Genomic DNA, 24,536 nt, shown 5'->3' with positions numbered 1-24,536 from the left:
TTTTTCAGGGTCTCATGATGTATCGCTGGCTGACCTGGAATTCACTATGTAGATCAGGCTGGTCTCAAAATCATAGAGATCCACCTGCCTCTGCCTCTCAAGTGCTGGGATTAAAGGCGTGCACACCATGTCATCCCCCAAAATCCCATGTATCCCAAATTGACCTTAAAATCAGTATTTATTTGTTTAATTTTTTTAAAAAAAGATTTATTTATTATGTATACAGTGTTCTGTCTCCATGTGTGCCTATTGGTCAGAAGAGGGCACCAGATCTCATTTACAGATGGTTGTGAGCCACCATGTGGTCGCTGGGAATCAAACTCAGAACCTCTGGAAGAGTAGCCAGTGCTCTTAACCACTGAGCCATCTCTCCAGGCCTTGGTCTGGTTTTTTTTCAAGAGAGGATTTCTCAGTGTAACAGAACCTTGGCTGTCCTGGAGTTTTGTGCCACTATGCACCAAGAAGTCACTATTTAGCTGGACATGATCTTCTGACCCTCCTTCCTCAGGAGTACTGGACTTATAGGCGAGTCCATCACCACATCCTTTCAATGCAGTGGTGGGGATGGAGCCAAGGGCTTCACTGGTGCTAGGCAAGGGTAGTACTAATTGAGCCACATTCCCAGCACCAACCCCCACCCCTATCCCCGCCCCCCACCGCCGTGCAAGGTGTTTTGGTTTGGTTTTTTCTTTCTTTCTTTCTTTCTTTCTTTCTTTCTTTCTTTCTTTCTTTCTTTCCTTCCTTCCTTCCTTCCTTCCTTTCTTTCTTTTTTTTTTCTTTTTTGGTTTTTCAAGACAGGGTTTCTCTGTAGCTTTGGAGCCTGTCCTGGACTGCACTATGTCTCTGCCTCCCGAGTGCTGGGATTACAGGCGTGCGCCACCACCGCCCATCCCGGTGTAACAGCCCTGGCGTATCCTGGAACTTGATTAGCAGACCAGGCTGGCCTCGAACTCACAGAGATCCGCCTGGTTCTGCCTCCTGAGTGCTGGGACTACAGGCGTGCGCCACCAGCGCCCGGCGTCCCACAAGGTTCTTGACACGTATCCCTGGAAGAGTCCAGGGCAGTGTTCACACACCTTTCCCGAGTGGGGATGGCAGGAAGAGAGGGGCTGTTTTGTCAAGGAAGCCGGGAAAAGAGAGCAGAAGCTTGCTCAATATGGGTCGTGCTTACAGTCAAGGGCTCCTAGGATTACCTCACACCAGCTTCCCCTTCTTCAAAGCAAACAGTGTTTTTGAGAGGGGCGGGCATCACAGAAGCAAGCGTGATTTCTTGAAAGACCGTGCCTCTGTCTCTATCTCGATCTCACCCCTTGCTCCCTTCTGCCTGTCAATGAGGCGGTGGCAGCATGCTACAGTGCCCACTGCCCCCTCAGAGAAACGATAGAGCGCCTGGCCCCACAACTGCACCCCCATGTTGCCGGCTACAGATAGGGATGTCCTCTGTCGACTGTCCACCTACCTGGAAGAACTTGAGGCTGGGGAACTGAAGAAATTCAAATTGTACCTGGGGACTGCAGAGGAACCGGGCCAGGACAAGATCCCCTGGGGACGAATGGAGATGGCTGGTCCTCTGGAAATGGCCCAGCTGATGGTGGCCCATATGGGGACACGGGAGGCTTGGCTGCTGGCTCTCGGCACCTTTGAGAGGATCCACAGGAAGGACCTGTGGGAGCGAGGACAGAGAGAAGACCTGGTGAGGGGTAAGGAGAGGGAGGGAGAGCCCAGCCGGGAATACGCTCATTCTCTGGACAATATCTGTGAGCGGTCTTTGTCCATGCTATCTTCTGCTTACACTCTCTCTTCTTTTTTAAGTGCTGTGGGTGGGAGGGTGGGTGGCTGCGCGAGGCCAACACTTCACAATTTGCAAAACTCCATTGTCTCCTTCTGCCATGTGGGTCCCAGGGATCAAACTCAGGTCCTCAGGCTTGGCCATGTCTCTGACTGGAATCACGATATTTTCACGTGTGCACAATGTATGTTGATCACACTCACCCCTCATTAGGCATCTTGTCTTCCTCCCTCTCCCTCCTGCTGACCCCGCCCTCTCCCAAAAGGTCCTCTTCTTACTTTGATGTCTTTTTAAAAACTATTTATGGCCAGGAAACGGTGGTGAATACTTTAATCCCAGCACTCGAGAGGCAGAGGCAGGTAGATCCCCGAGTTAGAGGCCAACCTTGTCTACAGAGTGAGTTCCAGGATGGCTAGAGCAACACAGAGAAACCCCGTCTCGAAGAAACAAGAAAACAAAAGCCAAATTATTGTGTATAGTGTATGAATGGAGTGTGTGAATGAGTGCAGTCACTTGAGAGCCACCGCCTGTGTATGAAGTCAGAAGACAGCTCTAGTTCCAGGGGATCCAACACCTTCTGGCTTCCGTGGACACCTGCATGTATGGGGTGCATGTAAACTCATGCTGCCTCATACACGTACACATAAATGAGGTTTTTTTTTTTTTTTTTTTTTTTTTTTTTTTTTTTTTTTTTTGAGACAGGGTTTCTCTGTGTAGCTTTGCGCCTTTCCTAGAACTCTCTTTGGAGACCAGGCTGGCCTCGAACTCACAGGGATCCACTTGCCTCTGCCTCCCGAGTGCTGGGATTAAAGGTGTGTACTACCACTGCCCAGCGAGAATAATTTTTAAAAGCAAAAGTTATTACTACAGAGCCCTATGTATGTATGTATGTATGTATGTATGTATGTATGTATCTATCTATCTATCTATCTATCTATCTATTTATCTATCCGCACATCTGTTCATTCATATATCTATCTCTCTGGACTTTTGAGATACAGTCTTACTATGTAGCCCAGGATGACTTCAAACCCTTGTTAATCCCCTTGTCTCAGTTTCTTAAGTGCTGGGATTAGAGGAGTGAGTCACCACAGTAGACTTTTTACTTATTTATTTAGCAACACTGGGTATTGACCTTAGGGTTTTTGTTGTTGTTGTTTTGTTTGGTTTTTTAAAGATTGATTGATTGATTGATTTATAGTGTTCTGTGTGCATGCCAGAAGAGGGCACCAGATCTCATTATAGATGGTAGTGAGCCATCATGTGGTTGCTGGGATTTGAACTCAGGACCTCTGGCCCATGCTCTCAGCCTCTGAGCTATCTCTCCAGCCTGACCTCAGTTTTTTAATGATTTATTTATTTTCACTTTATGTGCATTAGTATTTTGCCTGCATATATGTCTGTGCAAGGGTGTCTGATCCCCTGGAGCTGGAGTTACAGACAGTTGTGAGCTGCCATGTAGGTGCTGGAAATTGAACCCAGGTCTTCTGGAAGAGCAGTCAGTGCTCTTGACCACTGAGCCATCTCTCCAGTCTGACCTCATTTTTTTTAAAGATTTCTTTTAAATTTTTAGTTTTTAAATTATGTGTATCTGTGTGCTCGTGGGAGTTGGGAGGTGGTATGTTCACGTGGAGGCCAGAAGAGGGTGGATCCCCTAGAGCTGGAGTTATAGGCAGCTGTAAACCATCAGTGTGTGATCCGGGAACCAAACCTTTGGAAGAGTGATAGGCACTCTTAACGGCTGAGCCATCTCTTCAGCCCCTTTCTGTTCGGAGGCAGGGTCTCACTCTCTATAGTCCAGCTGGCCTGGAACTGGTGGGGAACCTCCCACCATGGCCTCCTGAGCACTGGGATTCTAGGGATGAGCCAGTGTGCTAGTCACATCTGTAAAGGCTCGTGTAACAGCTGGGCTGGGCAGCCAAGGGCTTGACATCCCTGCAGAGGGAAAACTATTTTTAATATAATCTCACTTCATTGTAATGAACTCACAAATAAAAACTCACAGCTGGTTCAAAGAAACCACTCAAACACTTGCCCAGTCCTCAACTCTACACATCTCAGTGACATTCCATACATTAGTTAGAACGGCCATTCCGAAGCCATTCCAAAGCCATTCGGAAGCCCTGGCACTGCGCTTCGCGGTTCTACTTGTTACTGTCGACTGCATTCTAACCACCACCAAAAGGAAACTCTGTGACAGAGTTGAAACCAGGAAAACAATGAGCTTTGTCTCCTCTTCCGGAGTCATGAGTTCTTCTTCCTGCATTCTGTCCTTCCCCGTCATCTAATATTAACCTCTCTCGGTCTCCGAGACTTTCTTTCTTTTTTTAAAGATTTATTTATTCATTATATATACAGTGTTCTGCCTGCATGTGTCCCTGCAGGCCAGAAGAGGGCACCAGATCTCATTACAGATGGTTGTGAGCCACCATGTGGTGGCTGGGAATTGAACTCAGGACCTCTGGAAGAACAGCCAGTGTTCTTAACCTCTGAGCCATCTCTCCAGCCCCAAGACTTTCTATATGTTACACTATCCCCATACTTACAGCTGTTACACACACAGACACACACACAGAGATGCATACATTATGAGCTAGGACCCACATATGAGGGAGAACATACAAGACTTTTCTTTCTGACGTCTAAATAAAATAAATCTAAATAAATTGATTAATAGTTTACATTGTATTCCACCAGTTTTCCTGAAATTTTCATGGTTTCATTTTTCTTTAGAGATGATTAAAATTCCATTTTATAGACATATCAGATTTTCACTAGCTATTTATCTGTTCATGGACATCTAGGTTAGTTCCATTTCCTTGCTATAGTGAACAGAGCAGCAATACACATGGAGTGCAGATATCTCCATGGCAGGGTATGGAGTTCTCGGGGTATATGCCCAGGAGTGGAGCAGCTGGATTATATGGTAGGTCTATGTTTAGCTTTTTGAGGAGAGCCCACAATGATTTCAATGGCTGTGTTGATTTGAACTCCCTCCAGGAGCGAATAAAGGGCACCTCTCTCCCCATCCTCTCCAACATTTGTTGATGACAGCCATTCCGACTGGGATAAAGTGGTATATCTCAGTGGTTGAGAGCACCAGCTTCTCTTCCAGAGGACCGGGGTTCAACTCCCAGCACCACATGGCAGCTCACAACTGTCTGTAACTCCACTTCCAGGGGATCTGACACCTTCAAGCAGACACATACACACAAGCAAAACACCAATGCACATAAAACTAAATTATTTTTTTAAAAGTTTTCTGCTGAGTGATGGTGGCACACACCTTTAATCTCAGCACTCAGGAGGCAGAGGCAGGCGGATCTCTGAGTTCAAAATCATCCTGGTCAACAACAGAGTGAATTCTGTAACCGCCAGAGCTATACAGAAAAACCTTGATTCAAAAAACCCAAAAAATTTAATATGCTTCTCTCTGATTACTGGGGATACTGAACACTTTTAAAAATAGTTATTGGCCATTTGTGTTCGTACTTTTGTGAACTGTCTGTTCATTTCATTAGTAGAGTAGTTCTCAACCTTCCTAATTCTGTGACCCTTTAATACAGCCCATGTTATGGTGACCCCCAATCATAAAATTATTTTCATTGCTACTTCACAACTGTAATTTTGCTATGAATCAGAACATAAATATCTGTATTTTCTGATGGTCTTGGGTGACCTCTGTGAAAGAGTCGTCTGACTTCCAAAGGGGTCAAGACCCACATGTTGAGAACTACTGCACTGGATCTTTTATTTATTTGTTTGTTTGTTTGTTTGTTTGTTTGTTTATGACCAGGTGCTCAATCCAGACAACCTGAGTTTGTTCTCTGGAACCTACAGAAAGATAGACATCTCCACTAAGTTGCCCTCTGACCTCCACATGAACTTTCTCTCTCTCTCTCTCTCCCTCCCTCCCTCCCTCTCTCTCTCTCTCTCTCTCTCTCTCTCTCTCTATATATATATATATATATATATATATATGAAAATTATTTATTAGCTACCCCCCAAAATATTTTTTTTCTAGACAGGGTTTCTCTGTGTCTTGTCCTGGTACTTGTCCTGGATCTCACTCTGTAGACCAGACTGGCCTTGAACTCACAGAGATCCACCTGGCTCTGCCTCCTGACTGCTGGGATTAAAGGCGTGTGCCACCACCGCCCAGCCTCCCCCAAAATATCTTACCCCAGACACAATTCCATTTCTTGACCTTGCTTGACTTTGGACCCATCTCACATCACTCAGTGTGTGAAACTATACTGTTTATTTTTCATATATTGCTCTGCCCATACCATCGACTGTCCATTTCCAACACAGCATAGTGAGGTGAGTGCTGGACATTCTGGCATGGGTGAGCAGGAGCTACAAAGGCATCTGATGTAGCAACAGCTGATATCAGGACTGGAGATGTAGCTCAGGGGTAAAGTGCTTGCCCAGCACACTCAAGGCCCTGGATTTGATGCTGCCCAGTAATAAAAAAAAAAAAAAAAAAGAGGGAAGAATAAAATATAGTACTGAGTGCTAACTGACCTCCCATAATGTCTCTTCCAGTCACTCCAAATAATGGTGCATGCTCCCTTGAGAGCCAGCCAGCTTGCCTTCTGGATGTCTCTGCTAGTACTCCAAGAAAAGGTGAGCTATGAGCCTTGTACCTATTAGGATGTACTAGCTGCATATAAGCAATTACCCAGCTGAAGGCAGGTGAAACAGAAACAGTATTATATTATATACATAAAAAAAAAAAAAAAACCACAACATATGCGTGTGTGTGTGTGTGTGTGTGTGTGTGTGTGTGTGTGTGTTGACAGGTGGACTGTGGCACGTTTATGCTTAGTTTGAGTTCCTCTGGAAGAGCATTACACACGTGCAAACTGCTAGATCATCTCTCCAGCCCTACCCCCACTCCGTGCTGTATCCCTGAAGCTCACGGTCAACAGCTAGGGAGTTCCACTGAAGAGTCTCTTCTTCAGCAATTGTTCACTACTTGTAGAACTGTAGGGAGAGGCCTCATGAACCTTGGAGCTTTCTCAACTTCATGAGCCTTACACATTTCATGAACTTTTTGTTGTTGTTGTTGTTGTTGTTTGTTTTTGTTTTTTAATTTTTTGAGAAGGGTTTCTCTGTGTAACAGACCTTGCTGTCCTGGAACTCACTCTATAGACCAGGCTGGCCTTGAACTCACAGAGATCAGACTGCCTCTGATTCCCAAGTGCTGTAACGTCTGAAACGTCAGTCCCAGAGCACCCAATGCCTTCCTCTGGCCTCTGCAAGCACAGACATATGTGAGGTGCACCGACATACAGCAACAAAAGCCACCCATACATATTCTAAAAATTAAACTAAATTAAAAGTAAATCTTTTTCAAAAAGTTGCTAGTGGATGTTTTATTGACCTTCCCTTTCTCTCTACTAGACCCCCAGGCAACCTACAAAGACTTTGTCCGCAGGAAATTCCGGCTAATGGAAGACCGCAACGCGCGACTAGGTGAATGTGTCAACCTGAACCACCGTTACATCCGGCCTCTCTTAGTAAAGGAACACTCAAACCCTATCTGGGCACAGCAGAAACTTCTCGATACAGGATGGGGATATGCTAGAACCAGGGTTCACCAGGCTAGCCCTATCCAAATGGAGACCCTCTTTGAGCCAGACGAAGAGCGCCCTGAGCCACCAGGCACAGTGGTGTTACAAGGGGCAGCGGGGATGGGGAAGTCCATGCTGGCTCACAAAGTGATGTTGGACTGGGCCGACGGGAGGCTCTTCCAAGGTCAGTTCGATTATGTCTTCTATATCAGCTGCAGGGAGCTGAACAGAAGCCACGTCCAGTGCAGCGCACGCGATCTCATCTCCAGCTGCTGGCCCGAGCCGGGTGCACCCCTCCAGGACCTCATCCGGGCTCCCGAACGCCTCCTAGTCATCATTGATGGCTTCGATGAGCTGCATCCTTCTTTCCATGATGCTCAGGGTCCCTGGTGTCTCTGCTGGGAGGAGAAACGACCCACAGAACTCCTCCTCGGCAGCCTGATTCGGAGGTCGCTTCTGCCCCGACTCTCTTTGCTCATCACCACACGACCCTGTGCTCTGGAGAAGCTGCATGGCTTGCTGGAACACCCCAGGCACGTGGAGATCCTGGGCTTCTCCGAGGTAGAAAGGAAGGAGTACTTCTACAGGTATTTTCATAATACTGGGCAAGCGAACCAAGTATTCAGCTTCATGATGGACAACGAACCTCTCTTCACCATGTGTTTTGTTCCCATGCTGTCCTGGGTAGTCTGCACCTGCCTCAAGCAGCAGCTGGAAAGTGGAGAACTTTTAAGACAAACATCTAGGACCACCACAGCAGTTTACATGTTCTACCTCCTGAGTCTGATGCAGCCCAAGCCAGGGACCCCAACCTTCAAAGTCCCAGCCAGCCAGAGAGGCCTGGTCTCTCTGGCTGCAGAGGGCCTCTGGAATCAGAAGATCCTATTTGAGGAACAGGACCTTGGTAAACACGGCCTGGATGGCGCGGATGTCTCCACCTTCCTCAACGTGAATATCTTCCAGAAGGACATCAAGTGTGAGAAATTCTACAGCTTCATCCACCTGAGTTTCCAGGAATTCTTCGCAGCCATGTACTGTGCCCTGCATGGCAGAGAGACGGTAAGGAGAGCGTTGGCTGAGTATGGCTTCTCGGAAAGGAACTTCTTGGCCCTCACCGTCCGTTTCCTGTTCGGCCTCCTCAATGAGGAGATGAGATGTTACCTGGAGGAGAATCTGGGCTGGACCATCTCCCCGCAGGTCAAGGAGGAAGTGTTGGCGTGGATCCGAGACAAAGCTCACAGTGAAGGATCCACCCTGCAGCGTGGCTCCCTAGAGCTCCTCAGCTGCTTGTATGAGATCCAGGAGGAAGACTTCATCCAGCAGGCCCTGAGCCACTTTCAAGTGGTGGTGGTCAGCAATATCGCAACCAAGATGGAGCACATGGTATGCTCCTTTTGCGTGAGATACTGCAGGAACGCAGTGGTGATTCATTTGTATGGGACTACCTACAGTGCAGGCACAGAGGGTGACCCGCCAGCACCTTCAGGAGACCCGCCTCTATCCGAACACTCGTAAGTACCCTTGGGGAATAGTGTTCTGATTTCATGCCTTTTTTTTTTTTTTTTTTTTTTTTTACGTTTTCCTGATTTCTTTGAGCAATTTATTTGTATTTTTTTCTGTTTGCTGATCTCTTCTTAAATAGTAATTTTGAGTCTTTTTAGCTGGCTTATATCTTCATTTTTTTTGAGGCATCTGCTACTGAGATTACTAGGTTATTTTGGTGGCATTAAGCCTCCTTTGTTTTTGTTGGTTTTTCTTTTCTTTTTTTTTTTAATACAGCATCCTCTTTTTTTAGATTTATTTATTGATTATGTATACAGTGTTCTATCTGCATGTATGCCTGCAGGCCAGAAGAGGGCACCAGGTCTCATTACAGATGGCTGTGAGCCGCCATGTGGTTGCTGGGAATTGAACTCAGGACCTCTGGAAGAGCAGCTAACGCTCCTCACCGCTGAGCCATCTCTCCAGCCCCTTGCTTGGGGATTTTTAAAAAAAAGATTTTATTAGGCGTAATGGCACGTGCCTTTAATCTCAGCACTTAGGAGGCAGACCTTGTGAGTTCAAGGGCAGCCTGGTCCTTAAGAAGAGTTTCAGGACAGCCAGGGCTCTTACACAGAGAAACCCTGTCTCAGAAAACAACAACAAAATCAATTATTTAGAAAGCTGGAAAGATGGCTCAGCAGTCAGTAGAGCACTGACTACTCTTCCAGAGGGCCCAAGTTCAATTCCCAGCACCCATATAGCAGCTCACAGATATTTGCCACTCCAGGATCCAACATCCTCACACAGGCATACATGCAGGCAAAACACCAATATGGCTGTCCTGTAACTCCCTCTGTAGACCAGGTATCCATCTGCCTCTGCCTCCTGTGTGCTGGGATTAAAGGCATGTGCCACCATCGCCTGGCCTGTTTCTATTTTTTAGCTATGTAGGTACCCAAGAAAACCAGAAGAGGGCACCAGATCCCCTAGAGTAGGTGGGTGCTGGAAACTGAACTTGGGTCTGTGGAAGAGCAGTCAGCCCTCCTTAACCATTGAGCCACCTCTCCAGCCCTTATTTTATTTTTAATTATGGGTGTGTGTGTGTGTGTGTGTGTGTGTGTGTGTGTGTGTGTGTGTGTGTGTGTGTGTGCCTGTGTGTGTGTGTGTGTGTGTGCCTGTGTGTGTGTGTGTGTGTGCCTGTGTGTGTGCCTGTGTGTGTGTGCCTGTGTGTGTGTGTGTGTGTGTGTGTGTGTGCCTGTGTGTGTGTGTGTGTGTGCCTGTGTGTGTGTGTGTGTGTGTGTGCCAGAGTCCAGCTCCCATGGGGTTCAGGTCCCAAAGAGGATGTGTGCAGCTGGACAGGGAAGGAGACTGGCATGATCTGAGAGTGAATCGGGATGGCTACCCATTTATTTATTGAAAAATAGGCTGCACCTTATTTTATACTCTATAATTGTTTAACCACAAGCAATACTGAAATCAGACTTAATGAGTCTGGCGTGAAAGCGGTCATCAACATCATTACAGTATTTTACTTCAAGCAAAAAGCAATAAGTTTAGCAAGAATCTAAATGCCTAATGTTCTCTAAGGTTCCGTAATCCCACCTCGTACACTTCCTCCTTCATAATCAGGAGGTGTCAGACATTGAGTCCCGAGAAACAAACCCATAAAAGGAATTTTCATTCTGCAAGGGGCATGATGTAGTGTTTGTACCGCATAGCATGACAAACATTGGGCTGTTTCTAATTGCATTCCTTTGTGCCGTACTCTTATAATATGGCCTTCTTGCCCTCTTAAGCAGGTCCTATTACTTTATTCCGTATGTTCTGTGTATGGCAAGCCAGTCTAACTTCTTATTTTTTTTAAAATGATTTATTTATTTTTACTTTATGTGCATTGGTGTTTTGCCTGCATGTAAGTCTGTGTGAGGGTGTTGGATCCCCTGGAACTCGAGTTATAGGCAGTTGTAAACTGCCATGTGGTGGCTGGGAACTGAATCCAAGTCCTCTGGAAGAACAGCCAGTGAGTGATCTTAATTGCTGAGCCATCTCTCCAGCCCCCAGTCTAACTTCTTAATAGAATCTGCTCCCCATGGGGCAGACCAGATCCTGCCTTTCATCCAGTAAGCCACTGATCATGGATACTACTCTGTACTTATTAACTGAACCTTTGCCCTTAATGGCCTCAGGCTCTGGGTCTGGGGACATTGTTTCTCTCTGATGTGTGTTTTTTTCAACCCTGGGATCAGATAGGTCCAGTTAGTAAATCTTTAACTTCTCTATTCCTGCTGTGATTGGGAGTGGGGGGGGGGGGGGGGCACAGTGGGGAGTCCTGTACGGGGAGTAGGCCAGTTAGCATACTAGATAGTTCCACAGTGGCAGGGATTTTTTCCAAAGAATTATTTTGTTTAAAGAGACTGCCATTCAACAGCTTAGATGCAAGATTGTAAAACATCGGTAGCGAACTTCTGCCCTCCGGGGTTCTCCCATTGTGCTGTAAACCTGTATTTAAAACTTCCTCCCTCCTTCAATAAATGACATTCAGCATTCAAAAGAGAGAGAGACAGAGAGAGAGACAGAGAGAGAGAGAGAGAGAGAGAGAGAGAGAGAGAGACTGCCATTGTATATAGTCTCATCCTATACCAAAGCTCACACAAAATTCCCCAAGGAAAAGGCATAAGGAAACTCCATAACACATAGTGAGAACTATTAAGTAGAAAGTGAAAAGGTGGTGGAGAGCTGTGATCTGCAATGTTGAAGTGCTGCTGGAACTTTGTCAAGCAGCAATGGTCGCCACGTGGTCCATGCCATGTGTGTGTGTGTTGCCATATTTCTCTCTCTCTCTTTCAAGACAGGGCTTTTCTGTGTAGTCATGGCGGTCCTGGAACTCACTCTGTAGCCCAGGCTGGCCTCGAACTCCCAGAGACCTGCCTGTTTCTGCCTGCTTCTAAAGGTATGCGCCACCACCGCCCGGCTGTAGCAAACTTTTTTTACATGCTGAGCTACCTCATTGGCCCTACTTTTGTGTTTGGGTCTCATGTAGCCCAAGTTTGTCAACAACTCAGTGTGTAGCAGAGGTTGATGCCGAACCCCTGATCTTCTAGCCTCCCCCTCCCACGCTAGAATCGCAGTCATTCACCACAATGCCCAGCTTGTTCTGACAGGGTTTTACTCTGTCAGTTCTCCTGCCTCAGCCTCTCTAATGTCGGAATTACGAGTGTGAGTCACCACGGACCACCAGCCAAGGATTTTGTTGCCCCTCATCCAAGCACTCAGACCGACTTCCAGCAAATCTGTGGGATTGTTTTGGTTGTCACACCTGGAAGCCGGGTGATACTACTGACATCTAGTGGTAGGAAGTGGGAGATGCTTTGCATCGGCCCACGTAGGCAGCCTGCCTTATGGTGGTTCCTGACAAATAAAAGATGGGCCCCAAATACTTAGTTGGTCCATACAAGGTGGTCCCTCAAACATGCAGGTTGGTCCTACAAAAAAGAAAAAGACCAATACCACAAGAGCTGGGACCTACATTAAGCAATATTCATTGGTACTAAACTGGGGCTCATGATAGGGAGAATCTATTACTAAAAACCTTTTAGCAGGGCATGGTGGTGCATGCCTTTAATCCTAGCACTCCAGAGGCAGAGGCAAGCAAATCTCTGAGTTTGAGGCTAGCCTCGTCTACAGAGAGAATTCCAGGACAGCCAGGGATACACAAAAAAACCCTGTCTTGAAAACCAAAACAAGGGGCTGGAGATGGCTCAGAGGTTAAGAGAACTGACTGCTCTTCCAGAGAACCTGAGTTCAATTCCCAGCAACCATGTGGTAGCTCACAACCTTCTGTAATGAGATCTTGCGCCCCTTCTGGCCTGCAGGCATACACACAGGCAGAACACTGTATACATAAATAAATACATCTTTAAAAAAAAAAGAAAAGAAAAGAAAGAAAGAAAAGAAAACCAAAACAAAATAGGTGGCATAGTGGCACATGCATCAGGAGGCAGAGACATGGGGATTTCTCTCGCTTTGTGAGTTCGAGGCTAACTTGGTCTACATAGTGAGTTTCAGGACAGCCAGAGCTACATAGTGAGACCCTGTCTCAAAACAAAACAAAGGAAGGAAGGAAGGAAGGAAGGAAGACAAAATAGATAAATAAAATGAAAGAACTGTCTCTCTGAAATCAAGCAAGATACCTAAGACTGTTGGAGTTTGAGATAAGCCTGAAAACAGCAAAGAGGGAAGAAATAATCTATAAAGGGCCAAGATGCTTCCTGAGCTGTTGAATGAAATCTCTGTGTCAACCATAAAGACTATGTGGACTACTAAACTACACGTCGGCCCTTACACAGACAGGAAAGGAACACACTCCCTGATGTCTACAGCGCACATCTCTCTGCAGCTGTCTGCACCAACCCAAACCTGATGGAGCTGGCCTTGTACCGCAATGCCTTGGGCAGTCGGGGTGTGCGGCTGCTCTGCCAAGGCCTCAGACATGCCAACTGCAAGATTCAAAACCTGAGGTGAGTCCCAGCCACAACATGATTCTCGTGGTCCCCGCCACCTGCTCCCATGAGGCTCACCCCAGGACGCACAGGGTAGTGAATCTGTGTGCCATGGCTCCTGTGGCAGTACATTACAATGGGCAGCCTCTCCTTCTGCTTCTGTTTGTTTGTTCTGAGACAGGGTTTCTCTATGTAACAGTCCTAGAACTCACTCTGTAGAGCAGACTGGCCTTGAACTCAGAGATCTGCCTGCTTCCACCTCCCCAGCGCTGGGATTAAAGGTGTGCACCACCAGTGCCTGGACTGTAGCCTTTTAAAAAATATTTATTATTATTATTGTTATTAATTTTTTTGTCGAGACAGGGTTTCTCTGTGTAGCTTTGCGCCTTTCCTGGATCTCGCTTGGTAGCCCAGGCTGGCCTCAAACTCACAGAGATCCTCCTGGCTCTGCCTCCCGAGTGCTGGGATTAAAGGCGTGCGCCACCACCGCCCGGCTATTATTATTATTGTTGTTGTTGTTCTGGAATTTTTTAAATGGCAAGGAGTCACACCATATAACACGGTCCAAGTGGGAAGTTTATTGAGGGGAGGGGAGAGAGAAGGGGCAGAGGAGGGAGTAGAGACTGGTCCCTGGGGACAAAAGCAATGGAAGAGAAAAAGATGAGAGCCAGGCAGGGCCTGCCCTTTATAAGGGAACGTAGCCAATGGACACAGGGGCTCTTAGTGCTGGAGCTGTATCCTGTCAGGACTCTAAGGGCAGACCAGCACAGATGCTTGAATGCTAACATTTATTATTATTCATATTTATGAGTATGTCTGCATATGAGGAAGACGGGGTATTAGATCACTGGCAACTAGCATTATAGGCAGTTGTAAGCTGCCTGACATGGGTCTTCTGCAAGAGCAAGATAAGCTCCTAACCACTGAGCCTTCTCTCCTGCCCAACAACCTTATATTTTGAGGCAAGCTCTCAAACTGAACCTGCAGCTTACCCCTGGAGTCCACTTGCCTCTCTGCCTCCTAGGTGCTAGGCAGGGGCTCTACCACTGAGCTGCACTCCCAGCCCCCCACTGGAGAAGGGTTCTAAGCAGGGGCTCTACCACTGAGCTGCACCCCCAGCCCCCACTGGAGGAGGGTTCTAAGCAGGGGCTCTACCACTGAGCAACACCCTGATTTTTTTCTTGGGTGCTGAAGATAGAATTCAGGTCTTCAGTTTACCCATTGCACTAACTGTCTAGACCCCCTATAACATAGTTATGATTGTTTTTTTTTCCTTGTTTTTTAAGACAGAGTCTCTCTGTAGCCTTGGCTGACCTGGAACAAAAAATCCCACACTACGACACTACCACCCAAGCCTTAACAGCCGTCTCCTTTCTTTTCTTTCCTTCTTTAAAAGTTTATTATATATATAAAAATCTGTCTGCATGTTTGCATACACGCCAGAAGAGGGCATCAGATCTTATTATAGTTAATGAGCCACCACATGGTTCCTGAGACCTGAACTCAGGACCTTTGGAAAAGAAGCCAGTGCTCTTAACCTCTGAGTCATCTCTCCAGCCCTAATTACTTATGTATTTTTCTTTATCCTGAGCATAGAAACCCAGGACCAGAAACAAGCAACTCAAGGGCTCTGCCACTGAGCTAGGAACTTCTCCTTTATTTTTATCAGATAAAAGGGGGAAGAATGACCCAGGTGTGGTGGTGCTCATATTTAATCCCAGCACTTGAGAGGCAGCTGCATCTGAGAATTGGAGGTCACCCAGGTCTACTGAGCCAGTTCCGGGACAGCCAGGGCTACATAGAGAAACCTTGTCTCAAAAATCAAAAAATTGAGAGAGACAGAAACAGGGAGAGAGAGACAGAGACAGACACACAGAGGCAGAGGCAGGGAGACAGACAGAGTCAGAAATGTAAGGCAGAGAATTCCATAGCAGCTACCCAATTAATGGCTTGGTTCCATCTTCCTCCTCACCTCAGGCTGAAGAGGTGTCAGGTCTCCGGATCGGCCTGCCAGGATCTGGCAGCGGCACTCACTGCCAACAGGAATTTAATCCGGCTGGACCTCAGTGGCAACAGCATTGGGGTGCCAGGCCTGGAACTGCTCTGTGAGGGACTGCGGCACCCCAGGTGTAGGCTGCAGATGATCCAGTGAGTGGTCCTGCTCTAGGCAGGAGTGTTCTGCCCGCTCCTCCTGCTCTTCTTCCTCCCCTTTCGCCCCTCCCCCTCCTCTTTAAATCCTATTAGCATTTTGTTAGTACTAGCATAATATTAGCATATTAATTGTACACATTTCTGGAATTCAGTGTCTTATCCTCCACCACATCTCTGCTCTCTCTGTCTCAGTATATTAAGACAGGGTCTTATGTCAACCAGGCTGACCTCAAATTTGCTAAGTAGAGTAAGCTGGCCTTGAACTCATCCTTTTATCTGGATATATGCTGGTAGTGTGTTACCTCACCGAGCCTTCAGAATATTTCCTATATATATATATCACTTGCACAGACCAAAACCCAGTCCCCCCTTTCCCACTATCCCCAAAACCTTCATTAAAAAAAAAAAGAAAAAGAAAACATAGAAAAGGTAGATAGATTTTATTTATTTTTGTCGTAAAATTGGACTTTTAAGCCAGGCAGTGGTGGCGCACGCCTGTAATCACAGCACTCGAGAGGCAGAGCCAGGTAGATCTCTGGGAGTTTGAGGCCAGCCTGGTCTACAGAGCTAGTCCAGGACAAGCTCCAAAGCTACAGAGAAACCCTGTCTTGAAAAACCAAAAAAAAAAAAAAAAAAAAAATTGACTTTTAGTCTTTTGAGACAGAGTCTCACTGTGTAGCTGTTGCTAACCTGGAACTTGCTATGTAGATCAGCTGGCCTTGAACTCACAGAGATCTATGTGCAGAGCTCTGCCTCCCCAGTGCTAAGATTAAAAGGGTGCAAGATCACACCCAGGCCCAACAGATTCTTTAAAAGTCGTTTGAAGGCAGGTGTGGTGGTGCACACCTTTAATCCCAGCACTTGGGAGGCAGAGGCTGGTGAATCTCTGAGTTCCACACTAGCCTGGTGGTACAAAACAAACAAACAAAAAAACCCAACCACATAGGAAAGAGAAAAAAACCACATAGGTTCATGTGAGGTGACTAAAGAGGACAGGGCATATAGGTCAGGACTTGGCAGCCTCTTCACGGTCTCCCAGGCTGAGGAAGTGTCTTCTGGAGGCCACAGCTGGAGGAGCGATCGCCTCTGTCCTCAGCAACAACTCACATCTGGTGGAGCTGGACCTGACAGGAAACCCCTTGGAGGACTTGGGACTGAAGCTGTTGTGTCAAGGGCTGAGGCACCCAGTCTGCAGGCTGCGCACCTTGTGGTGAGTTCCTCAGGGGCTGCCTCGAAGAGTAGGTTGGTGTGTGTGCAATCGAAGTAGAGAGAGGCCTCCGGTAACGTATTTACACGCCTTTAATCCCAGCATTTGGGAGGCTGAGGTAACACTGTGCTAGTGGGGTGTTTTCAGGCTCTTGGCATTTTGTTTGTTTGTTTGTTTTGTTTTTGTTTTGATTGAGGCAGAGTTTTTCTATGTAACCACCCTTGCTGTCCTAGAACCCACTCTGTAGACCAGGCTGGCCTTGAACTCAGAGATCCGATTTCTGTTTATTCTCTCTCCTGCCTAGCTACTGGCCTTCAGCCCCTTATTAGACCAATCAGGTGTTTTAGACAAAGTAACACAGCTAACACAGAGTTAAACAAATGCAACATAAAAGAATGCAACCCATCTTTGTATCGTTGACCAAATATTCCACAGCATAAAAGAATGAAATACGTCTTTAATATTCCACAGCAGTTGTGAGCTGCCACGTAGGTGCTGGGAATTGAACCCAGGTCCTCTGCAAGAGAAGCCAGTACTCTTAACCGCTGAACCATCTCTCCAACCCCCATAAAATAATTTTAAAAATAAAAAAAAAGGAGATTTGATAGCAGGGCCCAGAAAGATATCTCACTAGATAAAGGCACTGGCCATCAGGGCTGATGACAAAGTCCAACCCCCTGGATCGTTACAAAGGGAGGAAAAATGATCTCCACATACATACCCCTCAAGTACTAGGATTAAAGGCTCGAGACACATGACAGTCTTGTTTTGGTTTGTTTAGCCAATAAAAAGAAATTTTACTAAAAAATACCTGTAGGGGCTGGTAAGATGGTTCAGTGGGTAAAGGTACCTGTCACCAAACCTGCCAGTCTGAGTTTCGTGCCTGGGGCCCACACTGTGAAAGGAGAAACGGACTCTTGCAAGCTGTCCTGGAACTCTACCCACAGTGGACTCCTGCATCAATCAGCCATCACGAGAATGCCCACAGGCGCTGGAGGATGGCTCGGTGGTGAAGAGCACTTGATGTGCATACACACTGGTACATCCACAAATGTTTTTATGGGACAAGGTCTCATTGTATATCTCTGACTAATGTGGAATATGATATGTAGACCAGGCTGGCCTTGAACTCACAGAGAACCTCCTGCCTCTGCCTCCTGAATGCTGGGATTAAAGGTATATGCCACCGTGCCCAGCTCACAGAAAACAATTTTTGTTTTTGTTTTTGTTTTTTGAGACAGGGTTTCTCTGTAGCTTTGGAGCCTGTCCTGGACTAGCCTGGCTTACTTCTAGCCAGCTTTTCTGGCTAGAATAATTTTTAAGTGTAATTTGAAAATCATGTATATATTTGTTTAATCCAATACATAATATTATATTTGCATCTTGAACAGGGTTTTTTGTTTTGTTTTGTTTTTGTTTAGCTTTTTGAGATAGAGTTTCTCTGTATAGTCCTGGATGTTCTGGAATTCACTCTGTAGACCAGGCTGGCCTTGAACTCACAGAGATCCACCTTCCTCTGCTTCTCAGGGCTGGGATCAAAGATGTGTACCACCACCAGAAGTCTTAAACAGTTTTTTGTGTTTTCCTTGTTTGTTGTTGTTGTTGTTGTTGTTGTTGTTTTGGGGGTTGGGGGGGGAGGAGGTGCTGGGAACCAAACCTTGCACTCACCAGGCAAGTACCCTACTACTAAGCTACACCCACAGCCCCTGGCTTTTTGAGCCAGAACCTCACTATATATCCAGGCTAGTCTCTTAATGGAGCATCCTCCTGCCTATGTCTACCAAGTGCTGGTGGGTGTCCTGTGCGTGTGCCACACAGCCTGCTGAGAACACTGAACTCTGAAGATAGAGGAGGCAGAGGATAGATTCAGTGTCCCCAGGAAATCCGACCATCATGCTTACTGAGCTGGCTCTTACTCAGGCTGAAGATCTGCCACCTGGGCCAGGCTGCCTGTGAAGATCTGGCCTCCAGCCTCAGCATGAACCAGAGCCTGATGGAGCTAGACCTAGGTCTGAATGACCTTGGGGATCCTGGAGTGCTTCTGCTGTGTCAGGGCCTCGGGCATCCAGACTGCAAACTCCAGACCCTCCGGTGAGTGGGATTCCCCATTCAGCATCCCTGCCCTGTCATCTCGGTCAGGGAGGCTATGGTGCCTCCCATTTCACCAGCTCTAGCTACAGAACCTTGCTGTCAAGATTTCCTACCACGGGGCCTTAACACGGTCACTGACATCCCCGGACATTGCCCTTCTGCTCTGCTGTCCATTTAGTATCTAGGGAAGATTGACTCATCTTTCCGGTCTCAGAACAAATACTACTGACCCGAGTGTACCCTCTCTTGGAGCTGGCTTTCTGTTACTGTGAATAACAGCATGACCAAAAGCAACTTGGGAAGGCAAGGGTTTATTTTCGCCCACAGGCTATCACTGAGGGAAGCCAAGGCAGAAGCCTGAAGCAGAAAAAAATCACAGAAGAATGCTGTATACTGGCTGGTTCCCTCTAGCTTGCTCTGCTAGCTGTTTTTATACAGCTCAGGCCTCCTGGCCTAGGGATATACTACCCACAATGGGCTCCTGCATCAATTATCCATCATAAAAATACCTATAGTGAGCCGGGCGGTGCATGCCTTAAATCCCAGCACTCAGGAGGCAGAGCCAGGTGGATCTCTGTGAGTTTGAGGCCAGCCTGGTCTACAAAGAAAAAAAAAACAACTTGTAGTGGCTTGAGAGAAGCTTCAGCAATTAATAGCAATTGTTGCTCTCACAGAGGACCTGGGTTCTAGTCCCAGCACCCACATTGTGGATCACAAACAACTGTCTATAACTGACCACCTGAGACTCCAGTTCCAGATCTAACACCCTCTTCTGGCCTCTGAGGGCACCAGGCAGGCCCGTTGATACACATACATGTAGGCAAAATACTCATACACATTAAAGTAAAAATAAATGTTTTTTTATTTTAAGGTGTGTTCTTAGCCTAATGTGGTAGTGCATGACTTTAATCCTAGCACTCGGGAGGCAGAGGCAGGCGGATGTCTTTGAGTTCCAGGCCAGCCTGGTCTTTATAGTGATTTCCAGGATAGCCAGGGCTATGTGGTGAGACCCTGTCTCTAAATAAATAAATTGCCCTGGTCTACACAGAATGTTGGGCTACACAGTGAGACCCTGCTTCTAAATAAATAAATCACCCTGGTCTACACAGAATGTTTCAGAACATCCAGGGCTATATGACTCAGAGGGAAAAGGTGTTTTGCTGGCAAGCCTAATGATCTGAGTTCAAATCCTGAGACCTACTAGGTGGAAAAAGAGAACTCCCACAGGTTGTCTTCAGAGCTCCCATGGACATTGTAGCAAGCGAGCATGTGTCCAGATACACACACACACACACACACACACACACACACACACACACACACACACACTACTTTGTGTGTGTTAGGGCTTTGTGTATGTTAGGCACGTATTCTATCCAACCCTTATCTTTCTTCATTAAATTAAAAAAATTTCCACATATTTGGCTTTCTGCCTCCATGTATGCTTGTGCCCAAGTGCATGCCTGGTGCCCACAGAGGCCAGAAGCCGGATTTCCATCGCCTGGGACTGCAGTTACAGCCCATTTTGATCTGCCCAGGCCCTTGCTTCCTGTCCTGTCTTCCTCTCTGCCTTCTCCCCCTTTCTCTCTCAAAGGTAGGCAAAGCCACCCCCCTGCACCCAGCATACAAACTTGGCACTGAAGCCCAGCCTCGGTGACATTACCAAAAGGCTTAGGGCAAACTCTGTTTGGCCGTCCCTTCTAGGTTGGGCATTTGCCGTCTGGGCGCAGACGCATGCGCAGGGCTTGCCCGTGTGCTCCAGGTCAACACTTGCCTCAGAGAGCTGGACCTGAGCTTCAATGACTTGGGAGACAGGGGCTTGTGTCTGCTTGGGGAAGGACTGCAGCACCCATCCTGCAGACTCCAGAAGCTGTGGTGAGTGTTTTCCTTGGGAGGAAGGGGACCGGGGTAGAGCGGGGAAACTAATGGAGGAACAGCTTTTCCTTTTGTGTTCATGGGCTGCTGCCCTAAACCCTTTGGAAAATGCAAACGTAGATGAAAAGACAGCGTGTGGGTTGGGGAGGTGAGTCCATTCAAAATTTCCCTGCCTAGCCGGGCGGTGGTGGCGCACGCCTTTAATCCCAGCACTCGGGAGGCAGAGGCTGGCGGATCTCTGTGAGTTCGAGGCCAGCTTGGTCTACAAAGCGAGTTCCAGGAAAAGTGCAAAGCTACACCGAGAAACCCCTTGTCGAAAACACAAACAAACAAACAAAAATTCCCTGCCTAGTAGACGGAAGCTCTGGGCACCATCCCCAGCACTGCTCGAGTTGGACCTGCTGGCTCCTACCAATAAGTACAGCGTTTGGGAGGTGGGGACAGGCGAATCGGAAGGGAATAAATAAATGTTTAAATTATTTGATTTGTTATTTGAGACAGACTTACTATGTAGCCCTACTCATTATGGAACTCACTATGTAGATCAGGCTGTACTCACACTCAGATCTCCCTGCCTCTGCCTCTAGAGAGCTGGGATTAAAGGTGTGCACTAACACACACACACACACACACACACACACACACACACACACACACACACACACGGCAGTTCCAGGGGATCTGATGTCCTCTTCTGGCATCAAAGGGAACTACATGCAAATGGTGCAAACATCCATCAGGAACAACATCCATATACCTGAAATATAAATAAACCTCAAGGCCATACTATCCTGAGTGTGACTGATCTCATCTGATCTCAGGAGCAAAGCCGTGTCGGGCCTAGTTAGCACTCGGATAGGAGACAGTTTGTTTGCTGGGCAGTGGTGGTACATGCCTTTTATCTCAGCACTCTGGAGACAGAGGCAGGCAGAACTCTGGAGAGATGGCTCAGAGGTTAAGAGCACCGGCTGCTCTTCCAGAGGTCCTGAGTTCAATTCCCAGCAACCACATGGTGGCTCACAACCATCTGTAATGAGATCTGGTGCCCTCTTCTGGTGTGCAGGTATACACACAGGCAGAACACAGTGAACATAAGAAATAAATAAACCTTTTAAGAGGAGAAAAAGAAACATAACTGGATACAGAATAGAATCTCCCATCCCCCCAAAAGCAACCCCCTTACACACACACACACACACACACACACACACACACACACACACAAATAATAAATACCTACATAAAATAAAAACAGGTGACGAACTTTGGTGGTGTTTAGAAACTTCTAGAAAACATAAGGCATTTATTAATTTGTGTAACTGAAAGACTTCAGGCACGGCTTGATTTGGGCATCTTTTCATCTATGTGGATGTGCATTTGGACCTGCTGGTGTCCGCAGAGGCCAGAAGATGCCACCAGAGCATCAGCTACAGGTTGTTGTAAACCAACCACCTTGGCGCTGGAAACCCGGTCCTCTAGAAGAGCAGTTCTTAACCACCGAGCATCTCTCCAGGCCCTGCTTTGGGGATTTTGGGTTTCTGTGGTACTATTCTGCCTCCACTCTCAGGCTAACTCTGCCTCACGGTGGAGTGCCTGTAGTACGGCTCTGTCCCAATTTCCTTTTCTTTTTCTTCTCCTGAAATAAGGTCTCTGTAGCCCTGGCTGTCCCGGCACTCTGTACACCAGGCTGGCCTGAAACTCAGAGATCTGCCTCTCTCTGCTGGGATTCCAGGTGTGAGCCACTACATCTAGCCTTCCAAATCCACATCCCCAACAACCTGCAGGCATCAGAGTCCTCGGTTAGAGAAGGTGCGTTCTCTAGAGACAGAGAACCTTTGAGGGACGGAGCCCTCTCTATCTCTACTCTTCGAGGCCAAATTTGGCTCCCGGCTAAAGCTGAGGAGCAATTAACTGCAAAAGGAAATCATTGATCCTTGACTCCTAACCGTGACGGGGATCCCGTCTATAATAACTCACGTTGTTCTAACTTGTGATTTATTTTTCTGTCCCCGAGTCCTCCCCTCACCCCACATGACTATTCTGGGTGGCCCTGAACTCAGAGATCCAACTGCCTCTGCCCACCAAGTAAAGGTAATTAGGGTAACCAGCATGAGCACAGTGAGGAGACTACTTGCTAAAGGCTACGCCACTCACTAAGGAATGTGCCCAGCAACCACTGGATGGGCTCATGATGGTTTCCTGTAAACTGGGTCACCAGACAGGCAGTGGTGGCACACGCCTTTAATCTCAGCACTCAGGAGGCAAAGAGAGGTGGATCTCTGAGTTCGAGGTCAGCCTGGTCTACAGAATGAGTTCCTTGACCAGCCAGGACTGTTTCACAGAGAAACCGTCTCAAAAAAACAAAAGAAAAACAAAATCAAAAACAAAACAAAACAAAAAAACTGGTCACCTATAAAATTGTCGCCCACTTCCCTGAAAAGCCCATTTCATCCACCTTCAGCTTGTCTTCCGTAGGCTGGACAGCTGTGGCCTCACGTCGAAAGCATGTGAGGACCTTTCCTCCATCCTAGGAACCAACCAGACCCTAAATGAGCTTTATTTGACCAACAATGCTCTGGGGGACACAGGTGTCCGGCTGCTGTGCAAGAGGCTGAGACATCCAGGCTGCAAACTTCGAGTCCTGTGGTGAGAGATGGATCCTAATTTCTTGGGGAGAATGGGGGATTCGGGAACGGAACGCTGGGCTCCGATTTGGGAGCAGGAATACTAAATAATTGAAATGCATTTAAAAACTAGGTAAATAATATTGGAGAGATAAAGCACTTGCTGCTCTTACAGAGGACCTAAATTCAATTCCCAGCACCCACGTTAGGTGGCCACATCCACCTGTAATTCTAGCTCCCAGGAATCCATCCCTTTTTAGCCATCTTGGGCATGCCCCTCCCCCCCCACATACACATATGTAAATGATAAAAATAAATAGACTGGGTAAATAAAGGGCAGAGCTGTTTCACTCCTGGTATCGGGTGTAATACATGAGACCAGGGTTCAATCCTCAGCTCCCAAAAAAATAAATGAAAAAAGAAACTATTGAAAAACAAACCAGATAAATGAGATTTTGATGGTTAATTACGTGTGTGTATATTAACCAGAAAAGGATGTCAGATCCCTTGGAGCTGGAGTTATGGTTGTACGTCGAACTGAACTCTGACCCTGTACAAGAGCAAGAAGCACTCTATCCAGGCCCAAAGGATATTTGAAAAGGAGTAGGAAAAATTACTCTTTCCATCAGCCTAAAATGCAGGCTACCAGGATGCTGACATTTTAGTCCCCATAGTGATGATGGTCCCACTTTGTCCCCAGGCTGTTTGGAATGGATCTGAACAAAATGACCCACAAGAGGCTGGCAGCACTTCGGGTCACAAAGCCGTACTTGGATATTGGGTGCTGAGCAGTGCTGAGCATAATGGAAGCCATCACAGTCTTGGATCCCTCAGCCAGCTGTGACCCAGCACTGGAGAGACAACTTTTTAAGGACAGTTTCTGCCACATGGTGAGGTGGAGGCGAGCATTATAAACTCAAGGTCGTCCTCAGAAACGAGGGGGGGGGGGCATGAGACTGTCTTGGGGCAAGGAGGCCCAGAAAGTCCAGGTTGACAAATGGTCTGCTTAAATCATAAACACGCAACCTTTGGATTTGGAGGCTGACTCCATGCACATCATTTAGGATGTGGAGTGGCTGGTTAGCAGGTTTGAAAGAACAGTAGAGAATACGAGGGGTAATTATTAAACCAGGAGCTGGACAGTGGTGGTGCACCCCTTTAATCCCAGCACTTGGGAGGCCCAGAGCCAGGCGGATCTCCGAGTTCAAAGGCAGCCTGTACTAGAGTGAGTTCCAGGAA

The 24,536-nt window shown here is 47.1% G+C and overlaps 1 protein-coding gene across 1 annotated transcript; it reads left to right on the top strand.

Annotated features, from left to right (window-relative positions):
* Positions 1-1,229: 1,229 nt before the first annotated feature.
* Nlrp12 (NLR family pyrin domain containing 12) lies at positions 1,230-24,197 on the top strand. The gene is made up of 10 exons (XM_036176499.1): positions 1,230-1,700; positions 6,338-6,418; positions 7,199-8,879; positions 13,197-13,367; positions 15,327-15,497; positions 16,540-16,710; positions 18,628-18,798; positions 20,503-20,673; positions 23,149-23,319; positions 23,998-24,197. The coding sequence occupies exons 1-10, from the start codon at positions 1,412-1,414 to the stop codon at positions 24,083-24,085; spliced, it is 3,165 nt and encodes a 1,054-aa protein (XP_036032392.1). The 5' UTR covers positions 1,230-1,411; the 3' UTR covers positions 24,086-24,197.
* The last annotated feature ends 339 nt before the right edge of the window (positions 24,198-24,536 follow it).

Source organism: Onychomys torridus, chromosome 1 (genome assembly GCF_903995425.1).
Source record: "Onychomys torridus chromosome 1, mOncTor1.1, whole genome shotgun sequence".
In the NCBI taxonomy this organism is placed as follows: domain Eukaryota; kingdom Metazoa; phylum Chordata; class Mammalia; order Rodentia; family Cricetidae; genus Onychomys; species Onychomys torridus.
The sequence above is the reverse complement of the archived record's forward strand: the minus strand, read 5'-3'. Positions and strand labels throughout refer to the sequence as shown.

Bases quoted from the DNA above. Each gene is read 5' to 3' on its own strand.
- Nlrp12 (XM_036176499.1), top strand. From the start codon at position 1,412: ATGTTGCCGGCTACAGATAGGGATGTCCTCTGTCGACTGTCCACCTAC. The intron at 1,701-6,337 runs GTAAGGAGAGGG...TGTCTCTTCCAG, and splicing joins GAGAGAAGACCTGGTGAGGG to TCACTCCAAATAATGGTGCA. The intron at 20,674-23,148 runs GTGAGTGTTTTC...TGTCTTCCGTAG, and splicing joins TGCAGACTCCAGAAGCTGTG to GCTGGACAGCTGTGGCCTCA.